Consider the following 18,931-nt stretch of genomic DNA (forward strand, 5'->3'; position numbering starts at 1 on the left):
ATCATGTTTTAATGCAGGACAACAAAGACTGCTCATTACATCCTCGATATTCTCATGTGTTTGAGCAATGTACACACCTCTTGGTAGAATATTTACCAATGTTTAAGGCAGCGAGCTGGCAAAAACGTTAGTACGCCGGGTGAAATGATCAGCGGTATTTTGTCTGCTGTTATGTTCTAAGTTCAAATTCTGCCGAGGTCGACTTTGCCTTTCATCCTTTCGGGGTCGACTAAATAAGTACCAGTTGAGCACTGGGGTTGATATAATCAACTTAAACCGTGTGTCTGTCCTTGTTTTTCCTCTCTGTGTTTAACCCCTTGTGGGCAAATAAAGAAATAGGTATTTCATCTACCGTTACGTTCTGAGTTTAAATTCCATCGAAGACAACTTTGCCTTTCATCCTTTCGGGGTTGATAAATAAGTACCAGTTACACACTGGGGTCGATATAATCGACTTAATCCCTTTGTTTTTCCTTGTTTGTCCCCTCTATGTTTAGCCCTTTGTGGGCAATAAGAAATACGAAATAAGAATATTTACCAATGTTCTCTCTCTTGATTTGTCAGTTAAATTAACACTATTTAAAAAAATATCAGCTTTCTTTACCTGGGTCTGAATTTAGAATTGTTTGGCTTCAAAACAAATCCTGGTCACTGAACCTACTAAAAATAAAAGCTAAATTCTTAGATAAGGGAAAGACACATTAAATAATATATTAGATATCCCTCTAATAAATGGGATGGTGATGACCAAATTGTCTTTAATAAAAGGTCTGCTTCCTGAGACTAAACAGCCACTGTCAATGGCTGACAATGTAAAAATAACATTAATTAATTATGAGGTATGCAGACATAGAGAATAATTAATGTAATTTATGCTTAATTACTACAAAGTATTTGAAACTTATTTAAATTGTATTGTGGTATTAAATTGATGTGTATTTATTTATTTATTGGACCCATTACAAACTATTCTCTGTGAGAAGATGAGAAACATAATCTCAGATATAAACACTCTATGCAAATATATAAAAAAAAATATTATTGAATCTGCATTAACATAACTGAAACAACAAAAATTCAAATACTTCACTTGAAAATGACCTAAATTAATAGCTTAGTCATTTGACAAACCTGTTAAAAAATTTGCATGTTTCAAAGAAAATTTGTAAAATATTATTAACTAGCAGTATCGCCCGGCGTTGCTTGGGTTTGTTTCGACCCTTTAGAATTGGAATTTTTGAAAAGTAAAAATTTTGCATTACGTAGCTTGCTATTCTCTTTAAGTGAGCATTTTTCTGGTTGAAATACACCGAAAAATGGTGACTCAGCAGTCAAAAAATCGTGAAAAATAGGGATTTTCATAGGAAAAAAAGCACCTTTTTGATGTAAATAATTTTTGGTCTTAACATGGTCTGATTTGAATTTTTTTCTTCCTCGGAATGAAGAGCAAACCTTCTTCTATCATACACTCAATTTTGGTCAACTTGTACTGCAGGGTCTCGGAGTAGATAGTATTAGTTGGAGGCTACCAAACCTGCCATACACAGACAGCTTCAGCTTTATATAGAGAGAGATTTGTATTATAGCATCCCTGGTAATGAAAGAAGCCTATTGTGTGTGTGTGTGTGTGTGTGTGTGTGTTTCTATATATGCTTCTTTGTCTTGACCTCATATGACATTTGTAAATGAGTGTCACTGGCATACAAGCAATGTCATTCATCTGAAGTCTTCTATGAAAGCAAGACTCTTATTGAATTGAGATCTTTGCCTAATAAGGCAATTTTTAATTAATGCCCTATGTAGACCTCTGGAGATATGCTGTGACTGTGAAGACCCAACAAATGAAGTGAGTTCATGGCTCGCAGGATGGTCTGCTGTGCTTACCTTGGATTGTAGGGTGACCCGCTGTGCTTGAGGAGACCTATTGAGTCAAGTACATCAACATCAAAATAAATATCAAATGGAAATTGTAGTTGTGATACCCATAGGCGCAGGAGTTGCTGTGTGGTAAGTAGCTTGCTAACCAACCACATGGTTCCGAGTTCAGTCCCACTGCGTGGCATCTTGGGCAAGTGTCTTCTGCTATAGCCCCAGGCTGACCAATGCCTTGTGAGTGGATTTGGTAGACGGAAACTGAAAGAAGCCTGTCGTATATATGTATATATATATGTTTGTGTGTGTGTGTCTGTGTTTGTCCCCCTAGCATTGCTTGACAACCGATGCTGGTGTGTTTACGTCCCCGTCACTTAGCGGTTCGGCAAAAAGAGACCGATAGAATAAGTACTGGGCTTCCAAAGAATAAGTCCCGGGGTCGATTTGCTCAACTAAAGGTGGTGCTCCAGCATGGCCACAGTCAAATGACTGAAACAAGTAAAAGAGTAAAGAGTATGCCGGTGGCATGTAAAAAGCACCATTTGAACGTGGCTGATGCCAGTGCCACCTTGACTGACGTTCGTGCCAGTGGCACATAAAAAGCACCAACTGATCGTGGCCGTTGCCAGTCTCTTCTGGCCCCTGTGCTGGTGGCACAAAAAAAGCACCCCAGATCAGACTGGAGCATGGTACAACCTCCTGGCTTCCCAGACCCCGGTCGAACTGTCCAAACCATGCTAGCATGGAAAACGGATGTTAAACGATGATGATGATGATGTGTTTGTGTAGTTCTAAATACTATAGCAATTAGCATTATAATACTTAATAATTAGCATTATAATACTTAATAACATTTGTTAGAGGGATATGTAATATATTATTTAATGTGCCTTTCCCTTATCTAAGAATAAGAATAAGTAAGAAAGTATTCTAGCTCTTAATTTTCACTGGTCTCTGATCTACAGACCTCACACAACCTACCCGTCACCCATCTCAGTTATGACACGAAAACATTTAACCTCAGTCACAGAATATTTCTGATCTTTTAAAATGTTTCATAATTTATGACCTCTGATTGTTAAGTCACCTTCACTGGGAGGAGTTCATACTGCTTCTGTTATGTATTATTTGTCAAAGATCTGTTTGATAATAATGCCGGTGACGTTTTGGTATGTCCAGTAATCTACAACTAAATACCTCTCTCTCTCTCTCATTGTTTGAGGAATTTTTGCTTGATGATTCATCTTTTCTCAACTAATTATGGTAAATAGTAATTACAAATAGGGTGGTGCCCAGAACCCAAGCCATTTGCTAGTGATCTGTGGCAGCAAAAGTTAACGTATAAAAATTTGAAGGACAAAAAATGTTAATGAGCTGATTTTCTGTGGAGTGTGAAAAATTCAAAATTTTGGACACTTGCTCATCTCCAAAACACTGGATTTTTCACTCCTCAGGAGAAATCAACTCAACAGTAATTCATTTTTTCTACCAACTTTTACAGAACAATTCCATTTGGTTTCTAGGAATTTCTGACTGGTTTACATGTCAGAGAAGTATAATAGTTTCAACAAAAATCAAGGAAGATTGTGTTAAAGGATGTAATGCCTGAAGTGGTGATAATGTGTCAATTACAGCCTTTGATTATACAATTTAATTAAAATAAAACCAGTCAGAGCACTACAGATTTATGTTAATATCAGCCAATAAACTTTTCTCATGACTTAGGTTCAAACGCAGTTGTTGCCAGTATACATCTTACCATTAAGTAACTTGAAGAAAGGATGGATTTTTCTAAATTACTTTTTAATTTTATCAAGAGAGAGAGGAGTCAAAAAGATAAATAAATTACTGTAAATAAAAAACTGATTTTTCTCAACTGTTACTTATTTAAAGAATTAGCAATAAGTAAGGGTTAAAAAATTGCTAAAAAGCCTTAAAAGGATGACAAAATAGATTAAGGTCTTCATTAATTGTCTTTTAAATTAGATCTTCCAATCTTTTAAAAATAGGATAGTTTTTTTTAAAGATTCTTTTACAGCTAGATGTCTTTATTAACCACTTTTTTTAACTATCAAGTAGGATTCAGACCTGCATATCAAATAAGTTTTTTGTCTTGGTCCAGAACTCTGCAAAATAACTGTCGTAAATTTTGAACTCTCAATCATATTTTCTGCAGTCCAGCACCTTAACTTCACGGCTATTGTACTTCATATATAATGAATGCAACTGTATTTTTTTCTCTTACAAGTTATGATTATTTTCTGATTAACCAGCAGAATTTAGTATCAACAAAAACAATGAAATAATGTAGCACCTATTTTTATACTACTTACTTTTCAAGAATTTTAAGTACTTCAAAAGTAAGCAGTGTTTCCACTGCACTATTCCTTCTCTAACAAAAGTAGATAGGTCACCTTCTTTAGCTAGATATGAAGTGCTTAAATTAATTTTGTAATAGAAAGCAAGTATGTTAGGTGAACAAGTGCTACATTGCAAAAAGATAGGAACCTTGACTGAGGTAGAATAAAGGAAAGCATATATAATTTAATTTCACCTAACCTTCAAGATTTAGGTTATCAGATAAAACGGCTAAGAAAGAGGAGGTTACAGAAGAACTTTAAAAAAACCTTAGATAGCGCCTGTGCCTGTATGTATGTCTACTGAGTGCATGGTAAATACATAAGTTTGTATATTTGTGAATATGAATATATGATTTAAAGGTATATAGATATATTTACATACATTTACATACAGATATATAGAGATTTATACATATATAATTTTGTTGTCTAGGGAGAGTCATATTGCCTTGATATATTTAATATGGTCACCAGTTCAATTTCCGCTTTTTTTTTTGTCTGTTCCAAAAAGCTTTTTCATTGCTTTTTCAACCTTATCAATGGATATCAACTCTGTACATTATCAAAGCAGCATTCCTTTGGTCTGTTTGAGATTTTGTTGCATGCGCGCGCGTGTGTGTGTGTGCACACACCAATGTGTATGTGTGTGTGTGTACACCAGCATGCATGTGTGCTTGTGTATGCTCATATGTAAGTATGTGTATGTAGGTATGTATGTGTGCATATATGTATGCAGGAGTGGCTGTGTGGCAAGTAGCTTGCTTACCAACCACATGGTTCCAGGTTCAGTTTTACTGCATGGCAAATGTTTTCTACTATAGCCTTGGGCCAACCAAAGCCTTGTGAGTGGATTTGGTAGGCAGAAACTGAAAGAAGCCTGTCGTATATATATACATATATATATTTGTGTGTATGTGTTTGTCCCCACACCATCCTTTGACAACCGATGTTGGCATGTCTACATCTCCGTAACTTGGTAGTTCGACAAAAGAGTGCCGATAGAATAAGTTCTAGGCTTACAAATATTAAGTCCTGGGGTTGATTTGTTCAACTAAAGGCAGTGCTCCAGCATGGCTGCAGTCAAATGACTGAAACAAAAGATTAAAAGAAAAAAAGAATTCATGTGTTTGTGTGTGATTGTGTGTTTATATATGTGTGTGTATACCTCTGCTTCCTTGCATGTGTGTGTTTGAGTGTGTCTATGTGTATGAGTTTGTGTGATTATGTACATGCGTCTGTTATGTATGGGTGTGTGTCTCCAAATATTTATGTGTGTATATATGGTCATGTGTTTCTGTCTCCTTTTGTGTGCTTGTCTGTCTGTATTACCTATGTACCTTCCTACTTACCTATCTGTCTACATCATCATCGTTTAACGTCCGTTCTCCATGCTAGCATGGGTTGGACGGTTCGACCGGGGATCTGGGAAGCCAGAAGGCTGCACCAGGCTCCGGTCTTATCTAGCAATGTTTCTACAGCTGGATGCCCTTCCTAATGCCAACCACTCCGTGAGTGTAGTGGGTGCTTTTTACATGCCACCTGCACTGGTGCCAGGTGAGGCTGGCATCGGCCACGGTCGGATTGGTGCATTTTACGTGCCACCTGCACGGAAGCCAGTCGAGGCGGCACTGGCTTCGGCCACGATTCGGATGGTGCTTTTTACGTGCCACCGACTACATATCTATTTATCTACCCACCTATTTACTTACTTAACTGCCTATTTGCAAATGTACCTATGTATGTATACTCTGTGAGTATAGGAGTATCTCTACCTTCTACACATATTTCCTCTTTAGTACTGGGGATGTTTCATTTATGAGGATGTATTCTTGTATTTGTCTAAGTGATGGGTCCTTTAGGTGCTTGAATAAAATGCAAACGTCAATTCATCCCAGTATGCTTCCATGTTGGTTTTTGGCATGTTGATAGAGTATGGAGAACTGTTTCTTGTCATCATAGTGCCTCCAGTACTCACTTAATCTTTCCACTATACTCCTAGAGGTCTCTCCAATGTATGCCATTTTTCTGTCCTTACAAACACCTATGCACCTTATGCTACAGACTAGATTTCTAGTTTTACAGTTGTTGCCAAGGTTAATCTTACTTACTATTTAATTCTCATTAGTGTTTGTGGTATTTTCGAAGCAGTAAATCTTACATAACTGTAATCAGATGGAGCTCCCTGGCTTCTCAACGATCTTGATGTTGAGTTTTGTTTCCTTCAGAGCCTTCATAAATCTATGGGCTAATTCCCGAGGTGTGACCTCTACAAGCATCATTCCTTGATATTTGTCAGCCCTGTACCTTATGTTCCCTTTGTTTGCTTTGTCACAAACCTTCTGTATACTATTCCAGTCTTTACTTCTGTATCCAGGGTGGGTATCGCTGGTTTCATTACATATGATGTTATCTAATTTCTTTCTGGCTCCCCTGTATACATGAATCCTATCATTCTGGTCGTATCCAGAGAATTGCATGTGCTGCAAGAAGTTCTATATATGTTTAAAGATAAATGAGTGGAAATTGAATTGGTGAGGGTGTTAGTGTGTTAAGGCAATATGATTCTCCCCAAACACAACAAAATTTGTTTCAACACACAAATTCCCATAAAGAATCTTGCAAACCGGATACAAAAACGAAGTAATGATTTTAATTTTGTTTCGTTTGCAGTCACGGGTGGTTTATCAACAAGGAGGAGAAAGAAATTTTCATGCTTTTTATCAGGTAAGCTTTAATGTTACAATTATACACAAATATATATTTATATACAAATATATATATATATGAGCAAAACGCTCCCCGTCCAATAAAGCAGAGTTTTCTTTTCATTAAAAAATAATTAAGCATGCCTTTATTTCAATAAAGTTTTTGGTTTTGTTAAACGAAGTCAAGGCAAAAAAGAAAACTTCGTGAGAGACCTGATAGTCTTTCCTTCCTTCATGCCAAGTTTGAAGAAAATATCTCTTTTGCATCTTACTTTTTTGGTCACTTAAATATACTGCATTTTGTGGCATTATTTCAAGACAGCCGGCTTTTTTTGCCCAAACTGCACATGCATTTTTCTCGCTTATGTGTAGTATCAATCGCAACAGCTGATGTACTTGCACGTACAAATACACGTTCCCACGGCTTTATCAATCGCATTCTCACCTGGCCAGCTCCTGTCAAAAACCATCCAACCCATGCCAGCACGGAAGGAGATCATTAAACGATGATAATGACCCCGACCACTAATTAGGTCACCTAGGTAAACAGAAACAAAGCTAAATGGCTAACCTGGGCATTTATGGAATTCCTTTCATCAATTATCCTTCTCCTATAAATTTGGTACATTTAAATCCCTGGTTCACATTGAGACAGGCATTGATCTCTCTTCACCTCTTACTTATCGACTGCACGTGATATTCCGGTACCTCGAAATATTTTCATTTCTCTTGCCATCATTTTAATAAATGATGAAATACTTGTTCTGATTTTTCATAGAACACAGAGAGGCTTTCCAGATGGTATTGTCTTTGGTAAAGGCAGCGAGCTGGCAGAATCATTAGCACGTCAGGTGAAATGCTTTGCGGTATTTCGTCTGCCGTTATGTTCTGAGTTCTAATTCCGCCGAGGTCGACTTTGCCTTTCATCCTTTCGGGGTCGATAAATTAAGTACCAGTTACGCACTGGGGTCGATGTAATCGACTTAATACCTATGTCTGTCCTTGTTTGTTCCCTCTATGTTTAGCCCCTTGTGGGTAATAAAGAAATAGGTATTGTCTTTGATTCACTGCCATCAGGACATTTGTCATACAGCATCTCTATTGCACTCATGAAACAAAATCTTCATTAATCTATCTCCACAAATGCTGTTCATAATCTGTGACACTTTTTCACCAAAAACAGAAACAGACAGGTGCTACATTTTAGTATTTTGTCTGATACCTGACCTCTCTAACTTTAAACACCAACCAAGTTGATTGCTTTTCGTTGAGGCAGTTTAATTTCAAATAATAGCCATGTACTATGTGACATTTAAGTAACTCTACATTTTTTTAATACATATTTTGCTTTTGAAAGAAACTAATTTTTATAATTTATTTTTGATTGAAGATTGATAGTGTCCCAGTTTGGCCAACATAATTATAGGTTAAACCAGTTTTTATTTCTGTGTTTTGCTAGCTTTTGTTTGGTGCATCTGAAGGCAAACTGAAAGAACTCGGTCTTGAGAGGAATGCGGCTCACTACCATTATATTAACCAAGGAGGAGAACAGAAAGTAAGTTTTTAAAATATTTTCTTCTTTCTTCCTCTATTCAGATTGTAAGAGAGGAGTGTCAAGTCATTGAAATGTTTTTTCTGGTTTGAATAATCTTGACATACTTTCTGTTTTTGATAAATGCATTTTTTAAGTTTAGATATCAACTAAATTTTGACCTATTAAGTTATGAATGTGATTTTATTGTCCTGTAATGCATTGTACTTGAAGTAGAATTGTTGCTGGAACCTAGGTAGGACCACACAAAGCAAAATATACATTCCAGTTATGTCACCCTGTTTTTGGTATATCTAGGATCTATTGGCCTGTTGTCCTTTCATTTAAGTCAATAGGGTTGAATTCAGAGAAGAATTTGATTATTTCTAGCACCTGAGACAATCACTGAGACTCCCTCATTATCTTTTTCGGTATAATACAAGATTGTAGAAGTGTCGATGGTGTTTGGAGTGATTCCAATATTTTCTGGATCTTCTGGATTATTTCTGTATAAATTGCTTAGGTGCTTCTATATGAAGTTCCAGTCATTGAACTATTAAAGGTTAGAATGTTACTTCACATTTTGTACTGTACTTCACCCTGACAAAGGTACTTTATTCTCAAAGGCCCAGTCCAGTCTGCTCAACTGTAAAAATGTAGAGAGAAGAGGAAACGTAACACACCATTGTAAATAATGGAAACCACTTGTTGTCTAGAAGTGGGTGAAGGGAAGTCCATTTTGGGTAACATTTTTGGAGGGTATCAATTTCCATATTCATTTAGTTGTTTCAGTAAGGATATTTCAAGCTGAAGGATAGCCTCAGGTGACACAGATTTTCTGGTTTTGTCGCTAGTGGGAGCACTATACAACTGAGATGTAGTGCTGATTTAACTCTTCCAACATGCACTGAACATTATTGTTGTGTAAACTAGAATATGTAGATTGTGAAGCCTTAGTTATTTTCATCAACTAAAGGGTCAGTTTAAAATGTTTCTCAGAAAGTGGCAGAGCATGGATTGTCAGTACATAGGGCAAGGCAAGTAATGTGTCCCCTAATAGAGTGGCTGTAATTAGCAGATAAAATACTATAAAATTTTACATGGCAGCATTTATTTTCTCTGTCATGTTGAAAAACTGTGTAGAATATTCAAACATTAGATTTTGTTTGATAGGAAAGATGTACTATTTTATTTCGTTTTTGGATTTGGTTTGCAAGATTCTTTATGTGAGTTTGTGTGTTGAAGCATATTCTATTGTGTCTGGGGAGAGTCATTTTCTTTTTGTGCCTTATAATTTAACACACTCACTGGTAGAATAGTCTTGACTATTGAAAAGGTTGCAAGAAGCAACGAAAATTTTAGGAAAATAAAAATAAGAAAGAAGTGGAAATTTTACCAGCGAGTATTAACTCCTTGACGCCGGTATTACCCAAAGCCTGCGATAAACTGCTCTGGTTTTTTTTATCTAATGAGGCCACACAAACACAATGAGCTCACGATGTTCAACACGATAACAAGCGAGTTGACATAGGTCTTGGTTGTGCTGATGTTTGACGCGACGACGAGTTGGTTGCCACGGGTGTTGTCAGGCGCGATGACGAGCGTAAATTCACTGATGGAGGACCGAAGCATGAACGCAGAACTTGTAATTGATTTGAAGACATTTTGAATTATGATGTGTTTTCGCTGGAGACCGTTACTTTTATACCTCCTGTACCAATGCATATGCATGTAAAGTATCCGCATGTTATTGGTTAGTCTCATGACTTGAACATAATCTAAAATAGCTAAGATAATGCATGGGACGGTGAGCGTGTGCACCTCAAGAGATAAAGTACACAATAGCGAACATAAACCACTAAAAACTCCGTGATTGATGTGGGGCAGCTCTACATCATATATTTACATTAACCATGGGCAGGCAAGCAAAAGTATGATCGCATATTTGCGTCAACCGTTGTCAAGGGGTTAAATTATAAAGCACAAAAAGAAAATTACACTCCCCAGACACAACAGAGTACTGTTTTATATTTTGTTATTACTACTAGAGGATTATTACTAGTTTATATCTTTTGTAATTTTCTAGCTCTTATGATTTAGTGTCCAGGGTAACTGTCCCTGTGACCCACCCATGTTATACCCCTGATCTCAGGTGTATTTTAATTAAGGATCATTTTTATCAATTTATTTATGTAACAGTAAAACATTTGGGGAAAACATACTCTGTTAAATTTATCTCTTGCCAAAGTGGTTGAGTAGATTATTGTATGGTATTATTGAACTACAAGTTTGTATGTTAGGAATTCAATTCAATTCTATTCTCTATTGTATGTCTAGAGTTCATTTGACTTGTCTTATGCATTCTGGTTGCATGAAATAATTAGATTGAGATTAGGTATTAGATTCCTTAATGATGCTGTAGATATTCTTTGATTATTGTTGTTAGTGGCAACAGAATCACATATGAAACTGACCAGATTTCACATGTTGCAGATATTATCTGCAATGACAGTTGCATCTATTCATATACGTGAGATACTACAGTATATGAGCAGTGTTCCAGCATGGCATTGACTCTTATAATCAAGACCAACTAAAGAATAGTATTATGCTTCTTATTTGCCACATGATCATGTTAGTCAAAATATTCTTACAGAAATTTTTATTATACTCAGTCTCTCTGGCTGACAAGCAGTCCCTCTATAAAACAAATCGCAACTGTGAAATTTCTTTAACCCTTTAACATTCAGACTATTCTGTCAAATGTAATGCTTTTAACTCATTGTTTTCAATTAAACATGCATTATCATGTAACTTCAAGATTTCAATGATGCGACTGTTTGTTTTTAAGAATGATATTATAGGTTTAGTGTGAGACGCTTGATCTGGCCAGTCTGAACGTAAAACAAGCAGAATATTTTGGCTCGATATGACTGGTTTAAAAGGTTAAAAATAAGCAGAAGTATTAATTTTGAAGCAATGTCCCACACCTACAGACAGGTAATAAAAAGGGGGAAAATGGATTAAAAGAAATTAGATATTAAGGGTTTTAGAGTACATTAGAAGTGATCTTATTTAGCATATTCCTGTTTAAAGGGGTTTTATAAAGGTGTTTGAGGGAGTTTACAATTTTCTTTAATTAGTATGAAACTAGTAATGGTTTGAAACTAGTAAAAGTGGGTGCTTCTATGACTGTTGATGAAAGAAATATGAAATTCCTAGTTTAAAACTTTCTAATTCATTAAATTTATTTTCAAAATCAGTTGCTTAAAACTATTTTTTCTATATATATATATATATATATATATTCTGTTTAATAGTAAAATTTTATGCTTCAATGTTTATTTTCTCTTGGTGTTTTAAACCTTCATGTGTGAGTTAGGAATCTGAAGTTTTATATTAGTCACTGCTGCAAACACAGCCAACTTGTGACTGTGTTGTAATTCAGTTTGTCTCACAATGAAGCTTGTTGAAACGTTGGTGTTTTTGCTGGTGAAAGATAATTTTATTGCAATTACACTAATGTTCTGAAAGCACACTCAAGTAGAGATTTTAAAAATAAGGCCAAGTCATACAATTACAGTTAAACATCGAATGTCATGATACACAATTATGGTCTAGGGTTACAAGACTTTTGAAATGTGTTTATTTAAAAAGAATATATAACTGGACTCTATGAATTTTAAAGAACTTAAGTTGTGGTAGAGAATGCAGAATGGAAATATAGTTCAGAAATGCAAAATTGTCTTGATAATTCTAAACTTTTAGTTTTGGTAGTGATAAGAAACAAAATATTGAGGATATGATAGTTTATTGAAATTTACCCAAAGAAACAACAACTTATTCAGTTTTTGGAATAATGTTTTAACCCTTTTGATATTATCTGCAATGGCAGTTGCATCTATTCATATACGTAAGATACTACAGTATATGAACAGTGTTCCTGCATGGCACTGACTCTTATAATTAAGACCAACTAAAGACCAGCTGGATGGAGACAACCCTCTGGTTTTACGATATAAATCATCATCATCATTTAACGTCCACTTTCCATGCTAGCATGGGTTGGACAATTTGACTGAGGTCTGGCGAACCAGATGGCTGCACCAGACTCCAATCTGATCTGGCAGAGTTTCTACAGCTGGATGCCCTTCCTAATGCCAACCACTCCGAGAGTGTAGTGGGTGCTTTTACATGCCACCGGCACGAGGGCCAGTCAGGCGGTACTGGCAATGGCCATGCTCAAATTGGTGCTTTTTGTGTGCCACCTGCACAGGAGCCAGTTCAGTGGCACTGGCAATATTCTGCTCTAAAATGCTCTAAATCAAAACCTATCAAAATTTTAGGTTTATTTATGTTCTAAGCACCAACTTAATAATAACAATGTTATTATTTTACTAAATTCTTCATTATTTTCTAAAATTGATTCAGACCAAGGCAGTGCATTTCAAAATAAATATGGTAACAAAAGAGTTAAATTATAATATCCTGTACAGTGTAGAACATAGACAGACATAGTATAGAAGCAGCTTCTTAATTATCCCTTAAAGTATATTGTCCCTGTTAAAATATGTGAACCATTAAGTAAACATTGATCCATCTCTCAGTGAACAAAATAATTCTTTGAATGGACACAACTTTTTTGGGTGATAAAATGCAAACCCCATTATATGTTACATGCATTTTATTCTCTGTCATTTTCTTTAAAATAATTTTATGTAAATTTATAGAATTTCCCATTTTGAAAATATAATTCCTCGCTGCTTTTATATGAAACTTCCTTGAAAACCCCTAATTTGTTTTTCCTATATTTATTTAGGTGAACTCAGTAAATGATCGCAAGGATTACCGGACTGTCATGGAAGCTATGAAAGCTTTATCTTTTAATTTTAAACACGTGGAAACCATTTGGAAGATTGCTACTGCCATTCTTCTTCTGGTATGTCCAATGAATTTTTTTAAGTTCATCATTAAGTTCTTTCTTGTTATTCAACATAAAAAATATTTTTCCTCTTATAATTTTTGTAACAAAATACTGCAGTCATCCTGTTTAACATTATTTGATGAGGATACTCCCCTCAGTTTCTTTTGCTAGTTATACCAAGTCTGCTATCAAAATATAACCATTAATGATTCCAACAGTTTTATGGATGATTTATTTAGCCATTGGTATGTCCTACTTCATTAAAATAAGTACACTCCCCCCACACATATGGAGTCTTACAAGGCAAGATATCATGACTGGCAGAGTCAAACAGACTTGCTCAGTCATTGATGTGCAAACATAATGAAGGTATAAAAGGGGAAGAGGGGAGATTGGAGAGAGCAAGGGAAAAAGGAAAAGAAGAAATTTTCATCCCCTTCTACAACAGATGGAGGCTGGCAACATGCCATGGTATATTGGAAATACACCTATTTCTTTACTACCCACAAGGGGCTAAACACAGAGAGGACAAGCAAGGACAGACAAACGGATTAAGTCGATTATATCGACCCTAGTGTGTAACTGGTACTTAATTTAATCGACCCCGAAAGAATGAAAGGAAAAGTCGACCTCGACGGAATTTGAACTCAGAACGTAATGGCAGACGAAATACCGCTAAGCATTTTGCCCAGTGTGCTAACGATTCTGCCAGCTCACCACCTTCTGTATTAGAAATACACCTGATTATCTAAAATGCCTAATGCGGGTACCATATGTAGGTATTTTAACGGTTTTAAAATAATAATAATAATGAAATTATTGTATACAGTGCTCAGGTGCACCACAACTTGTCGAAAGTATGTATAAAGCATATGCAGTAATGTACAAATGTCTGGGAAGTGAACAATGTATGAGTCAGATACAGGCTTGCTTGTGTGTATGGAGGGGAGAAAATCAGGTGTAGTGTTGGTGAATCTCAGGAAGCGTGGAAGTTTTGAAGGATGCAGGGCTCCGACAACTAACAACTGATGCCGGTAGTTTGTTCCAACTTTTAGCGTGAAAAAATGTTTCCGAAAGTCATGGGAGCTGTGCTGTTTTCTGACTTTGTAAACATGTCCACGGTGTTAGACAGGTGGAGTTTGAAAAGGTGTAGGTTCAACACTCAATTTTGTAGAACGCTCCAAACCAACAACCAATGTTAAACATACCTTAGCTATATGCTAAGTGAATTACAAGAAATTATTAAATGTAATAACAGATCATCAATTAACGTCCGTTTTCCGTGCTAGCATGGGTTGGACGGTTCGACCGGGGTCTGGGAAGCCAGGAGGCTGCACCAGGCCCAGTCTGATCTGGCAGTGTTTCTACAGCTGGATGTCCTTCCTAATGCCAACAACTCCATGAGTGTAGTGGGTGCTTTTTATGTGCCAATGGCATGGACACCAGTCAAGCAGTGCTGGCATCTGCCACGTTCAGACGGTGCTCTTTACGTGCCACTAGCACAGGTATCACAACTACAATTTCCATTTGATATTTATTTTGATGTTGATGTGCTTGACTCAATAGGTCTCCTTAAGCACAACAGGTCATGTGCCTATGTTATTAATAACTGTATACTGAAAGAGATGTTATAATATCAATCACTAAATGTATGTTGTAATGGCTATCACCATCATCATCATCGTTTAACGTCCGTTTTCCATGCTAGCATGGGTTGGACAGTTCAACTGGGATCTGGGGAGCATGTAGGCTGCGCCAGGCCCAGTCTGATCTGGCAGTGTTTCTACAGCTGGATGCCCTTCCTAATGCCAACCACTCCGTAAGTGTAGTGAGTGCTTTTTACGTGCCACCAGCACAGGTGCCAGATGTGGCTGGAAAACGGCTACAATCGGATGGTGCTTTTTACGTGCCACTGGCACGGAGGCCAGTCAGGGCGGTGCTGGCAACAGCCACGTTCCATAGTAAATATGAAATATCCAAGAGTCAATGTTAATTTTTTAAGAGTACTTTAGTGTAAAGTAGCAGACAGTTGTAGTAGCTAATGATATTAGATATATTTCCATCATGTCACAAACCATTTGGTGTGACTGTCAATTCTCTCTCTTTCGTATTCCTTCTCAATTTTAATAATGAGTTTCTTATACCTTATCTCTATTCTGTTAACCATTTTGTTGCCAACCCAGCTGAAACTGGCTCTGGTTCTGAGTACAAATGTCTTGTTTTCATAGGTTTTGAATTAAAATCTTTCACCAACCTTTGTCGCAATTTATGTTCCTAACACTAACTGAATGATAATTACGTTATTTTACTAAATTCTTTGTTATATTTAAAATAATTGAAAGAAACACAGAGCATCTCAAAATAAATGCAATAACGAAAGGGTTAAAGAAATTAACAAGATTCTAATTAGTCAAATTCTAAGTAATTTACTCTAATCAAGCATTAATCACTTAAGTGAACTGTAACTGTTATCCTTTAATCCTAAATCAACTCTGAGCTGACCTTTAATCAAATACCTTCCAGCTATGACCCTCCTGTCTTTAAACACTTCACAAAATACATTGTCTAGTATATCTTATGATTTATAAACTGGAAGGGTGTAATTAAGGAAGTTTGGCTGCTATTGTAATTAACTGCATTGAAATATCTCTCGTTAGCTCTATATTCCATAGTTATTAACATTGGTTTCATCTCACTGAAACCACTTAAACCCAAGAATTATTTCTTTGTATACCATTCGAGCGTGATCGTTACCAACGTCGCTTCACTGGCACCTGTGCTGGTAGCACGTGTAAAAAGATTCGAGCGAGATCATTGCCAGTACCGCCTGACTGGTCCCCGTGCTGGTGGCATGCAAAAAGCACCCACTACACTCTCGGAGTGGTTGGTGTTAGGAAGGGCATCCAGCTGTAGAAACTCTTCCAGATCAAATTGGAGCCTGGTGCAGCCATCTGGTTCGCCAGCCCTCAATCAAAATCGTCCAACCCATGCTAGCATGGAAAGCAGACGTTAAACGAACGAACGATTTGTGATAGTGCTAGAAAGACTTAACTCCTCAAAGCAATAAAACTCCATATGATTTCTTCATTATTGTCTTCTCTGTTCTACCTCAATTCTTATCTGGTTTGATAGGTCTTCTGTAGTATTGTGCCTCATTGCTTAATTCTGGTCTTTCATCTCATTTGTGACATTCAGCCTCCTGAGATCAGCCTTCACCACTTCCTCCCGTGACTTTCTTTGTCTTTTTCTTCTTCTGCAAGTTCCTCTCATTGCTTCACACCTCTTTACCGACTGGAAGAAGATAGTTCGGTAAAGGAGTGCCAAGTAATCCAAATGGATGGAACCTGCAGAAATAGAAGACATGGAAAGAAGTGGTCGTAGCTGATTTTAGGGGGTTCTTGAAGGAAATGGCAAAGGACTACAACAAAAAAATACCCAACTAGCCCATTCCCAAGTAAGGAAAAAAGAGAAAAAAACAAATGTAAAATCATCTGAAATGTAGGGTACTCAGAGTATAAGGCACAATTATCAAGTTAACAGCGACTTTACTACACCGCTCTTATTTTTTTCTTTGAAATTTAGAATTGATAAAACTGTCACTCTTACTTAACATTGAATAAATTAAAACTGAATTGAATTAAATTGCGGAGATGTACTTGCATAGCAAGTGACCTGATCTGAGATCGTGTGCTGGAACGAAAATAATTGCAGCATGGAAGGTATTTATAAGCCATTTACGAAACACACAAAAACCGTTAGATTCACTTCAACATTTAAATTTAATTTGTCAAAATATTTTCGTTGCTTTGAGACCATGACCTGTTCACTGACAAAACTTTGTGCACAAAGTTTTGTCAGTGAACAGGTCATGGTCTCAAAGCAACGAAAATATTTTGACAATTAAATTTAAATTTTGAAGTGAATCTAACAGTTTTTGTGTGTTTCTTAAATAGCTTATAAACACCTTCCATGCTGCAATTGAATTAAATTGATAAAATGTTAAAGACTGAAATTAAAATGTCTATCTTTATATATAAAAGTAAGGTTGTGTGTCTGTCTCCTACGATTTAGATTCCTAACTACTCCCACTGTCTTATAGTCGTGATTCATATCGAGCCCTTCTGGGTATTAGCGCGCATCTACGATGAGTCTGCGATTTTAAAAAAAAATTTACCATCATTTTTTTCCATTTTAATGCATTTTTTTCGCTATTATATAAGGGAAGTAACTCTCTAAAAATGTTTACGATGAGTCAACGATTTTTTAGAAAATTTACCATCATTTTTTATGCATTTTTTGCTATTTTTTGGCTATAACTCTCTAAAAATGCTTATATAGTTATTTCCCTTACAAACCCGAGCAACGCCGGGCGATACTGCTAGTTTAGTATAAAAGTGAGATTGAAATTAAAGCTGGAGTTTCAGATTCTGTTTTTATATATTTTACTGTTTTATCTTTGCTCTTAAATTTAAGTTTACAAAACTAATCTTTTTATAGTCTGAAATTTCAAATTGCTAAAACAATCAAGACAATATAAAACAAAACAATGAAGACAAAAACATCATAATCTTAATAATAAACCTTTTGTCTTAAATTGGATGTCTTTCCTGTTTTGTTTAAGGACTAACCCTACGTCAAACAAGACTGCTTATACTTTTAAATCAAATGTAATACACTGCGTATTGCCAGTCAACACAGATGACTTAAAACACTCAAAACCCCAGAATCAATTAATTACCTTGTATTGAATGTTCAATGAATCCTCTTTAATTAGTTATGCCTTTATATAATCAACAGGTTACATTAATGAATCACTCAGCAGGACTGGTTTGAAAAACAAAAATAAAAAATACAAGAAATAGTGTTGTTGACTTTGATAAGTGCAGCTGATGATGATGCTGATGGTATAAAGTACCATTTGATTCTATTAAGGGGGAAAACTTTAGAAGGATTGGCTCACTTTATGTCAGTACAAACCAGTATCACTTCACTTGGCTGTTTCCTCTTGACCAAGATTAGATTTCATCCAGGATAGTTATACCACACTTCTTAGTATTCTAATGTTGAAGTTGGTAACTGTAGAAAATTGCTTCCCGGAATTCACAGCTTTCAGAAGGAGAGCTTTCTGTGTGGATGATTAAAAATGGCTCAATATTAAATTGAGTGAATTTTCAGGTGACTTTAATTGTAATGTGGTAGAGCAACTTAGTTATAGTGATGTTACAAATCCCTTGCTCTAACTGTGTAGCACTTCTAATTCTAATGTAGAATATGTTTTTTAAACCTAATTAACTTTTGGAGGGGTTTGTCAGCCTACATTTGGACTTGTAGAGAAAATTAGGTTTTTGGTCCTTGAGTTGCTGGAGGGCATAAGGCAAGGCAGTCTGTGAGGTTTTCTATGTTATGGCATTAGCTAATAAAGGAGAGATGGTAGCCATATCTTTGCAGGTAAAGAGGTGGATAGTTGTAGAAACAGGCACTGGTAAAAAAAAAAGAAAGATGGATGTTGGTAATGAGTGACCTGAAGGAGAGGAAGTGG

General features: G+C 36.2%; 1 protein-coding gene across 2 annotated transcripts in view; it reads left to right on the forward strand.

The window, feature by feature from the left end:
• The window catches only part of LOC115216379 (unconventional myosin-Id), a 141,852-nt gene that overhangs the window by 64,347 nt on the left and 58,574 nt on the right, over nt 1-18,931 (forward strand). For both annotated transcript variants that reach the window (XM_029785674.2, XM_036506271.1), the window contains exons 5-7: nt 6,903-6,956; nt 8,397-8,492; nt 13,288-13,407. In XM_029785674.2, the coding sequence (XP_029641534.1) occupies nt 6,903-6,956; nt 8,397-8,492; nt 13,288-13,407 (270 nt within the window). The remainder of the gene's footprint in view (nt 1-6,902; nt 6,957-8,396; nt 8,493-13,287; nt 13,408-18,931) is intronic.

The sequence above is a fragment of the Octopus sinensis genome, linkage group LG10, assembly GCF_006345805.1.
Source record: "Octopus sinensis linkage group LG10, ASM634580v1, whole genome shotgun sequence".
Classification (NCBI taxonomy): domain Eukaryota; kingdom Metazoa; phylum Mollusca; class Cephalopoda; order Octopoda; family Octopodidae; genus Octopus; species Octopus sinensis.